Source organism: Paralichthys olivaceus, chromosome 18 (assembly GCF_024713975.1).
Source record: "Paralichthys olivaceus isolate ysfri-2021 chromosome 18, ASM2471397v2, whole genome shotgun sequence".
Taxonomy (NCBI): domain Eukaryota; kingdom Metazoa; phylum Chordata; class Actinopteri; order Pleuronectiformes; family Paralichthyidae; genus Paralichthys; species Paralichthys olivaceus.
Genome location: NC_091110.1, coordinates 19,075,763 through 19,085,798, shown reverse-complemented (window position 1 = coordinate 19,085,798; position 10,036 = coordinate 19,075,763). Strand labels below are relative to the sequence as shown.

General features: G+C 45.9%; 2 protein-coding genes across 3 annotated transcripts; one reads left to right on the top strand and one right to left on the bottom strand.

The window, feature by feature from the left end:
* Positions 1-1,093: 1,093 nt before the first annotated feature.
* rnf180b (ring finger protein 180b) lies at positions 1,094-9,827 on the top strand. 2 transcript variants are annotated; one of them, XM_069513916.1, is made up of 10 exons: positions 1,094-1,203; positions 2,733-2,814; positions 5,472-5,517; positions 6,180-6,282; positions 6,618-6,713; positions 6,840-7,568; positions 8,164-8,286; positions 8,612-8,831; positions 8,953-9,078; positions 9,233-9,827. In XM_069513916.1, exons 4-10 carry the CDS (start codon positions 6,226-6,228, stop codon positions 9,427-9,429), a joined length of 1,548 nt encoding a protein of 515 aa, XP_069370017.1. In that variant the 5' UTR covers positions 1,094-1,203; positions 2,733-2,814; positions 5,472-5,517; positions 6,180-6,225; the 3' UTR covers positions 9,430-9,827. The 2 variants fall into 2 exon arrangements, with proteins under 2 accessions (XP_069370017.1, XP_019965275.2); XM_020109716.2 differs by lacking the exons at positions 1,094-1,203; positions 2,733-2,814 and having other exon boundaries at positions 5,361-5,517.
* Positions 2,726-4,831, bottom strand: htr1ab (5-hydroxytryptamine (serotonin) receptor 1A b). Its single transcript, XM_020109719.2, has one exon. The coding sequence runs from the start codon at positions 4,172-4,174 to the stop codon at positions 2,915-2,917; it is 1,260 nt and encodes a 419-aa protein (XP_019965278.1). The 5' UTR covers positions 4,175-4,831; the 3' UTR covers positions 2,726-2,914.
* Positions 9,828-10,036: the final 209 nt, after the last annotated feature.

Here is a 10,036-nt window from a genome sequence, read left to right as displayed (position 1 = left end):
TTTCTCTTGTCTTTAAATACACAGATAGAAGTTTCCATCTTAATCATCCGCAGCTCCTGTTCTGCTGTTTTCCTCTGAACATCGTCACCAACAACAGCTCAGGGAGGAAATCCCAGAAGACGTGGAGGGTTTGTTCTTCTTGACGTTGTGCGAGGCAGTAACATAATTCCTTTGACAGTAGAACGCCACCGGGGCCTCCGCAGGGGGAACATGACTGAACGGTTCAAGAGCATATGGATGGAATATTATCCGCACTCCTCACCTCCTGCAATGTGCCCGGCTGATTTACAGCCAAGTGCACTCGGCAACGGCCTCAGAGGAAGCACGGACAACAAACCTGAGTATACACAAGCACCTGCAGGGACACATTCGAGCAGTGTCCGTGCCTTTTAGTGGTCGTGGTATCGTCTTGCATGTTTTTTTTAGTGACTGCACGGAATTGGACTTTTCTCTGGGAAGAGTTTGATGCTTCTGTCAGCGAGTCGTGTTTTTACTTGAGCTGTTGTTTACTGAGAAATGATTTTTTTGAAATGGCTCCTGTCAAAAACCGACGGTGGTAAATCTGATGGACAAATCCTCCTGGCATTTGCTTCTGAGGAGACAGAATAATAATAGCGTTGTAGAGGAAATGCATCAATATTACGGACTTGAGTGTTTTTATTTTTGGTCTTGATGTGACAGAACATGATAACCTGGTGACACGCTGGAGGAGAAGTCTAGTTCAGGTTTTAAATTAACAACAAACTTAAGCGTTGCCTAAACCCGGTTCTCTTTTTCAGTGATAATGTATTTTAATTCTGGTCAGAGGTGTGAGGCAGCTACGTTCAATACTTTATTATTATATTATACTTTATTATACGATATGTTTAAAGCACAGTAACATGTTTTATTCCATCTTCTCCTCCTTGTTGATTCAGTCAAATTTAGAGAGTGTTTACTCATTTCCCAGGAAACGTCTTGCTGATGGTCAGATTTTTAAATATTATTTAAAATTTGCCCTTTATGCTGCTTCGGAGGGAGAATTGAGGCTTTGCAATAATGCAGCTCACTAGTTTCACTTCATTCTCTCTCTCTGCTTCCTCCCAGGTTCAAACTGCGGCTTCCTCCGCAACTTCCACGCTGATGTAACCGCGATGACATCACTGTGACGTCATCAGACCTGATGTGCGTCCTCCAGATACCACAGAAGAAGTCTTACGACTGGTAAGTTAATTTCTCATCTTCAAAATAATAAAAATAATTTGATTGTTGAGGTGGAAAGTGCAATGAAGGAGACTGTTAGAGCCAACTTTATAAGTTAGAGTGGAAGGAAGGAAGGATGCAGAGGGAGGGAGGGAGGGAAGGAAGAACACAGCAGCTTATTGTCTGAGAGGGCTGCCAGCTGTGGGCCCCTCATATGCACCTCTGTATTCCTGTGTGGCCGCGGACCCCTTTGATCAGATAATTGCCCCTCGGCCCCGAGAGTTTGCATCCACCATATGTCGCTATGGCGACCACCTCTCCAGCTTGCATGTGTGTGACCCTTTCAGCGCCTTTTTAAGATGGACTTAGATGTTACGAAGCTGTGAGTGATGAAGGTAGAGAAGCCCCCCCCCCCCCCCCCCCCCCCCCCCCCGACCCCTTTAACGGACACCTTTGTATCACAGCTCCTGCACAGTGACGAATGTGTGATTCTTTTTCTGTTTCCCACCTCTCTCTCTCTCTCTGAGTCTGTCTGTTCGCTCGCCCACCACATCTGAGACGATCCCCGTGTCACTATCAGCAGATACAAGTTAGAAGAGCGTGAAGGGGATAAGAGTCTGGGGGCTCAGGGTGAGGACTCTTTTTTTATGCTGCAGGGGATCACATCTGTCAAAACTTTGAGACAAAGTTAATTTCAGACATATTAAGTGCAAATGAATCTCCTTTAAGGTTTTCTCTTAATAATCTGATTCAAATCTCATTTCAATCCTTTTTCCACTCCACCTGCTTTAACAGCATCGCATTCAGGAGCCCAAATATTATTTCATTTACACTGAAGCTTCATGACTTTTATTTAATAAAATATAATAATAATAATATAATAAAACCACCTTTATCAAATGTGAATATTCTAACGTCACTGAGCATCTGCTGTGGACACAATATTCTCTGTCTTTGGGATCTTAAAGGGATTTTTAGAGAATAAGGATGTAATGAGTGACTTAAATTATTTTTGCAGATTAGATCATAATTTTCTGAGACACAGGAAACAAAAAACTGGAAGCTGCACATCTGCACATCTTCAGCTGCTTCTCATCGTGTGCCTTGCTTCGGAGCACTGCGGTGGTGGGTTTCATATGATTCCTGACATAATTCTTTTGTCCCTGAATATCTGCCGAGTGAGAATCATGTTCATAAAAAATAAATGCAGATTTAGGACTCGCAGCCGTGTGGAGCAGATTTTTTAAAATGTCACATCAGTCCTTGGTGCCGTGGAGCATCTGGATTTATTCATTTGGAAGTTTTTCAACAAATGCAGGATTCGTTTCCTGAGTTTTAAAACTTGAAGTGGGTATTGTTTATAGAGCAGAGAAGGGATGCAACTACAAATTACTACAAAAAAAATATTTTCGTGTATCTATGTATTATTAAATGTACACAGAAAGTTCTCACTTCTTGTGTCTCAGGATGAAATTTGATTTGAATTTGAAAAGGCTTGAATCATGAATTCTGAGCAATCATTAAAAATGACTCTTTATTGAACATGACAGAACATGGAGCTAGAATCAGACGATCACAGCTGTATCTCTACCTGCAGGCTGCACACATCTCTGGGAATAGTTATTAAGGGTGGTGAGTATCACAGAATCATCTTCATGAACCGCTCTGCCTCAGATTCATTGTTCAGAACAGTCTCTTTAAAGTCTCATGATTATTCACCTCGATGAAAACCTCACGGTCTGCAGAAATGACACTTGATGATTTTCTTGAACGCGCTCTGGAAGTCTTTGTTGAAGTATGCGTAAATGATGGGGTTGAGCAGAGAGTTGGAGTAGCCCAGCCAGTTGATGACATCCTCCAGCCAGCGGGGCATGTAGCACGCGTCCCGGCAGAAGGGCTTGACCAGGGCGACGATGAAGAAGGGCAGCCAGCAGAGGATGAAGGTGCCCATGATGATGCCCAGGGTCTTCACCGTCTTGCGCTCGCGTGCCATCGCGATCTTGCGCTTCGCCTCGGTGGCCTTCTCGTGCCTGCTCTCGAACAGCGGCGCGGTGCTCGGGGTGTCGGGCAGCGGCAGGTTGCTCTTGGAGTTGCTGTGCACCTCGATGATCTCCAGAGACTCTCCGTCCTCGGCGTGTTTCACGGCGCCGTTGACGCTCGGCAGCGGCCGCGGCTCCACGCTCCTCTTCCAGCTCTTGCTTTGCGCGTCGCGCGGAGTCTTTTTGTGGAAGAGCGCAGGAGAGAGCGCCAGGCAGGAGTCGGACACTTTCTTTTTCTCCGTTTTACGCACCGTCTTCCTGATGCGAAACCTGGCAGCTTTGAATATTCGCCCGTATAAAACCAGCATCAGCGTCAGAGGGATGTAAAAAGCCCCGAATGTGGAGTATATCGTGTACCAGGGGTCCTGTCGGATCTCACACTGCTTGGTGCTCGCCCTGTCCGGCCCCGGCGTGTTGTTGGGCTGGGAGCTCATGATCAGCATCGGTGGCACAGAGATGGAGAAGCCGACGATCCAGGTGACGCTGATGAGGACCGCGGCTCTCCTCGGCGTCCTCTTCTTCATGTATTCTATGGGCTCCGTTATGGCCCAGTATCGGTCCAGGGCGATGGCGCACAGGTGCAGGATGGACGAGGTGCAGCACAACATATCCAGAGAGATGAAGATGTCGCACGGCACCTGCCCGAGAGTCCACCGGTTCAACACCTGGTACAGCGCCGCCATGGGCAGCACCAGCACCGACACCATCAGGTCGGTGACGGCCAGAGAACCGATCAGGTAGTTGGCCACGTTCTGCAGAGATCGCTCCAAGGCGATGGCTGCCACCACGCACGCGTTCCCAAAGATTGCGCACAGGATGAGCGCGACGAGCAGGAAGGATGTGAGCACCTGGTAGCTCAGCTTCACCTCCTCCTCCTCCTCGGGTTCTTCGGGGGTGTTGTTGGAGAAGTTGTCCAGCTGTGACCAGGCTGTCGAGTTGTTCGCGCTCTCCATCGCGGCTGAGCTCGGTGCGTGCGGAGAGCTCCGGTTAGTCGCTGGGCAGCCCGGCGCGCACGGCCCCGCGGCTCTCTGTGGAGCGCATGGTGGAGAGTGGAGCTGCGGCGAGGGACGGGACTGCGAGTGTCGGCTGCTGGTGGAGAATGATGCTGAGTATTTATACCGGTGATGGAAAATGCGTCACTTGTCCGTGAGCATGAAACCGAGTCTGACACGAGTCTGTCCGGTCACTTCAGCTCTGGCACCGAGGACTGAGTGGATCCGAGTAAACTTTAAAAACCTCAACTCTGTTTTTGTCTGTTTTCCTTCTCCTTCTCTTTTTTACACGTGGATTCTGGAGAGAGAGAGCAACGTTTGGTTTCTAATGCAGCTTTCACTCGTTTCTTCTTTCTCAAATTACACAATTAATATAAGTGAACTAACCTATTTGTCCATTTACATACAGAACTACACCAAAAATAATAAATGGATGGTTGATTATTTTTGTAGTCTGATATAAAACATGTTGGCAACTAATTGCACATTTAAAAACACGTCAGTCAGGCTCAAGGAAACAGTGAACAGTCAATATGTTATTTAACAGTTTATCACTATAATCACAGGAACATTTAACATGGCACAAGTGTTCATTTGTCCGGTGAGACACTGCCACCAGGCGTCAGATCTGTTAACAATCCATCATTGTTGAAAGAATAAATGAATGAAACAGACATGTATGTGTAGTTCCACCTCAAAGTGAAAATGTGCTTGAGCTTTAAAGAGAAAAGGCATGAATGACCCTGCATACTATTTGTAATGTTTATTTTGGGGGAACAAAGTCTCTGCTTCTGTAAATTATGATTTCATTACATTTGTTTTGTGCACAGTAAGATGCGTCTGTTTTGTGACTATCGCACTAAATGCAATTACCAATAGTACCAATAAATAATTATTCGGACAAGTGTTCAACTTTGAGCTCTTAAGGTCAACACTGCAAAGAGAGGTGTATTTGAAATGTTTTTTAATTAAAATCTTGGGTAAATTAAGGCCAGAGCAGCCCTAACCCAAACCCTATTTAAATGTATTTAAATACATTTTCATTTATTTTATTGAACCTCCTGATGATCTGTCATTTGAATTTAATTTAAATGTCTTATACTTTATTTAAGTATAAATAAATAATCTGTCTCTTTTATTTTGTCAGGGCGGAAAACGCGGAAGGTATTTTGATCTCCTCCACCTTCCGTAGCTGCCCGGCTCTGACGTCACGGGCAGCTTTAGCCTGTTTAACTTTGTGTGATTTTTCTCGACGCGGCTTTTCTTCGTGGTTTCGTCTCTCGAGCTGCTTCGGGTCGTCAGAGGTGAGTTCACCGCGCGAACAACACGAACACCGTCGACCGGAACTCGTGACCTGAAGGTTTAATCGGTTTCAGTCGACAAGAGGAAGCTTGTTGTTGTTGTTGTTGTTGTTGTTGTTGTTGTTGTTGTTGGAGCTAAAGAAGCTAACTGTGTTTGTTTTCTTCAACACCGACAACAACACGTGTATTTGAAACTTACACCTGAAAGTCAGGCTCGTGCTCATGACACTAAAAACTAGATTCACTCTGAACACAACAACATTTCACTTTCCAACTCTGCAGCAGTCGAGTCGTGACGGTGTCCAAGAGAAAGTTCAGACCCGATTCAACAAACTGCAGAAATCCTTCTGTTATAATTCAAACAACACGTAACTGCTAATTTAGAAAAGAGACACAAGAGTTGTAGATCAAACTACTCACTGACAGATACACGTTTTATTCCATTTAAGCAGCTGGTGGACTGTAAAACTGCTCAGAGGAAAATAAAATAAAGAAATGAGGAATTGTTGGATTTAATAGAAACACATGATCGACAGGGGAGCAGTGATTTAAAAGAGCTTCGTCCAGATTTGTTGAGAATGACTTTAAAGTATTTTTTAATTATTATGAGTTTGTTCATGTGTTTATTTGCACGTTGCCACTTTCTTTATCGTCACCATCGTCAGAGCCGGACTGGAAACCTGCTGTTGATGAGTTTGAAGAGAGGGAACCATGCTCCGCTGCAGGAGGTGTCGCAAAGGCGTCATAGACTCGACATGTTTGGCCACGGTGGGTGAAAGATATCAATACGTTAAATTAATATGTAGTGTTTGAGCCGTTGCTGAGTTGATTAGTTTGTCTGGACCAGCCCTCCCTGACAGAGGAGATATTGTACCTCAACATTAAGGAACATTTCGAACATTCACTTTCCAGCTGCTGCTTCAGAGACATTGTCTGTGAGTGAACATCTTTGAGATTTGGACTTTTGGTCAGAAAAACAAGACGTTTGACGACATCACAGTGAGCTGGAGATAACTGCGTCTGTTTAAGTCGTGACAGTTGTTTTGTCAGAGAAACTGGTCCAGAGAAACCTTATTGACTGTTTGTCTTTCACGTTGAAACAGGATGAGGCAACAGACGAAAGCTCGCGTGCTGCGTGCAGCATCTGGCACGTGAACGTCGACGCGCTGCCAGAGTGGATCCTGACCTCGGTTCACCAGGCGAGTGTTTCAGCTCAGGAGTGAAGTCGGTGCGGTGTCAGATTGTTTTGATCACTGGCACAAGATTCAAATAATTAAAAACTAGAGATCATGTCGTGCTTTATGTATCTGTGGTTTTTTGTCCAGGCCCAGTGGACTGTGGGAAAACTGAACTGCCAGAATTGCGGCGCTCGTTTAGGTGGCTTCAACTTCATCAGTCATACTAAGTGTCCCTGTGGCCAGGACGCCACCGTCCACCTCAACAAAAGCCGTGTGGATCATGACCACAAGCACCACGTCCTCATCGTCCAGCCGAGGAGGACGAGGCAGGAGGAGGGACCTGCTGCTCCGCCGACAGACCACGCCGGGAACAACGAGGAGACGTTTAACAGAACAGAACCAGACGCTTTACAGCTCAACTGTGCCGCCGTCATGTCCCACGTCCGCCCTGCAGAGGCGTCGAGGTCACGGAGTGAAAACCAGTCGTTTTCGTTCAGTCCTCTGTACTGCATCGCTCACAGGAGACGGTGCAGTTTGGAGGATGGCGCCACCCTCAGGTCGTCTTGTTTTTGCCCCGCGAGCCTCGTGGACAGGTCTGCAGCTGGTTTGATGTGTGCAGGGACAGACGATCAGTCCACATGGTCACATGTCTCGTATCCCACTCGTCCGGAGCTTGACGGTGAAACCTCAGGCGACGCTGTTGCCCTCCGTTCATTTGGAGGGAGACGGTTGCTCCTGGATCCACCGCTGCTGCAAACTGTGGACGCTGTGGAGTCGTCCGTGGCGTCCACGACCGAAGACGCTTCTCATTCAACCCTTTTCCTCAGAGGAAGAACCGTCTCTGACAGCGTCGCTGAGCGGGACCAGGAAACGGAGGTATGTCATGAATATAACGAATTTAAACATTATTTAAATAATTCAGCTGTTTCTTTTATAAACAATTTAAAATTAGTTTTTACCAAAGACTGTAAATAAAGATGGACGACATGACAGCTGGATTGCCCCCTGGTGGCTGGCTGCAGTACAGGTCATGAACCCAGCCTCATCCATGGGACATGAACACGTAGAAGTGCACGTGAAATACGTCTTTCGTTTTATTTCATTATCTTGTACTGGGATGAAACATCACAGTTGACAGCTGTGACGTGTGTGTGTTGATATTCATGATCCCCAGAGGATGGATGTCGTTACTCACAGTGACCCTCTGACCTTTTTCAGGACGAGCGTCTGACCACAACCGTCATTGTGTCAAAATTCAAAGGGCATATTACCATTAAATGTATTGATGTCGCTGAAGTTCCCCAGAGGCTAGACCTTTAGTTTTGAATGACCTTTGCTCTCCTCTCTGACGCACTCCGCTCAAACTAAGTTGTTTCACTAATAGTCGAGCTCAGAGAAACGCTAGCACAAAGGTGTACCGTTAACATGTCTCCCACCTCCTTTTGCGTGTGTGTCTGTGTTGCCCTCGTAGCCTCGAGCCTCTTCAAACTCCCCAGCATCGAACAGCCGGAGCAGAAGAGAGAGGAACCGTCTGAAGGGTCTGCGCCGGAAACAGAGGAGGAGAGAACGATGGCTGCACCGTCGGCAGGAGCAGGTGAGAGTTGGGGTCAGGGTGCATCCTCTGAAAGTCTTAGATATGTTCAAATATGCTGTCAGATGTGTATATATACGTTATATATCTGTTTAAATATATTTATTAAATGACTCAAAATATGAAGCGACTGAGAAGATAAAAGTGCAGAATTGAAGGAGCTGATGTTTGTGAGGATTTAAATGTTCAGTAATTTCAAAACGTTTTCAGTAAAATCCACATCCCGTTGAAATAAAAGCAGCGTTTGTGAGTCGAAATGTAACAAATCTAATATGAAATATTAAAACTGTAAAAAGGGGATAAATATTCTTTGTGTGTTTGCGTTCAGGCCGATAGTCTGAGCGGGTCCCTGCTGGACAGCGAGGAGGAGGACAGAGACGGTCTCACCTGCGCCGTGTGTCTGGACGTCTACTTCAGCCCGCACAGCTGTCAGCCCTGCGGTCACGTCTTCTGTGAGCCGTGTCTTCGCACGCTGGCCAAGAACCGACCCACGAACACGCCCTGCCCTCTCTGCCGCACCCTCATCTCGCACACCGACCTCCACAAAGGTCGGCGACCTCCAGAACTCCGAGCTTCACAAATACCTCTAACAGTGAATCCTCCTGTCAGCTCAGATATCTCTGTTCTGATGAGCTGTTTTCCTCTCTGGTTCTCTCGGTTCCTCCTCAGAACTCAACCACACTGTGAAGACCTTCTTCCCTAAAGTTTACTACGGCCGCCAGCTGACCTTCCAGAAGGCTCAGTACACAAAATGGCCGCTGCCCAGCTGTCGCACATGCTTCCGTTCCTTCTGGGGTAAGAATCCGTCAAAGTGTTCTTGAGCACATTTGTCTTGAAAACATAAAAAGTCTCTGGATTCTCAGAGGAGCTATATTTCTATTAGCATGTATTTATCCTCAGATCTCTGGAGGTACACAACTTTTTTGTACTTTTTTAAACTTAACTTCAGGGTATCAGAGACACGCAGCGACAGCGAGGAGACGCTGGCACTTCGCCCACGGAGCCTTCACGCTGGACGCTTTGAACTTCACCGACATGCGCGGCTGGATCTTCGACAACGGCCTCGTCATCGACTACATCCACTCCGTCAACTGGATCCTGGCTTTCCTGCTCCTCTGCTTCCTCGTGTACTATTTCTTCTTCTGAGGAACCGAGGAGCAGTTGAGAGTTTGCCACGCAGGTTTATCTGTCTTCTTTTCCTCTTGAGAGATTTTCTGACTTTGAGAAAGTCACATCGAGTGTGTGTTGAAGGAACAAAACTCGGTGTAAAAGAAAATGTAAACGTTGGGTTAATAGTTCATTGTCTTACTAAAACTAAACGACACAGGCAATCAGGTGAATCGTTTGAATATGCACATATGAATTATTTTAATTTAAACATGGGTCCGATTTATTATTTTAATCTCCAGGAGATTAAAATAATCTTTGAGTTCTGTTTGCTGGACTGTTCAATAGAAATATGAAAAACACTGAGCCACATCAATGAATCAATGCAAATGATTTATGAATAATAAAAGTGTCTGAATAGATTTTACTTTATTTAACCAACTGTCTCTCCTCTCTCTACGTTTCTGAAATTACTCACCACAGTTTTGTTTCTATAATTAGACAGAAAGCATTTGATCAAGCAGCGACGTGGATTCACAGTTCCAGGGAGAGAAAACACAAAAGCAAAGGTGTGATGGAGAAGGAACGATAACAATGACGAGGAATAATTCTGACGTAGCTCCAGAAATTAAAGAAATAAGAAAAG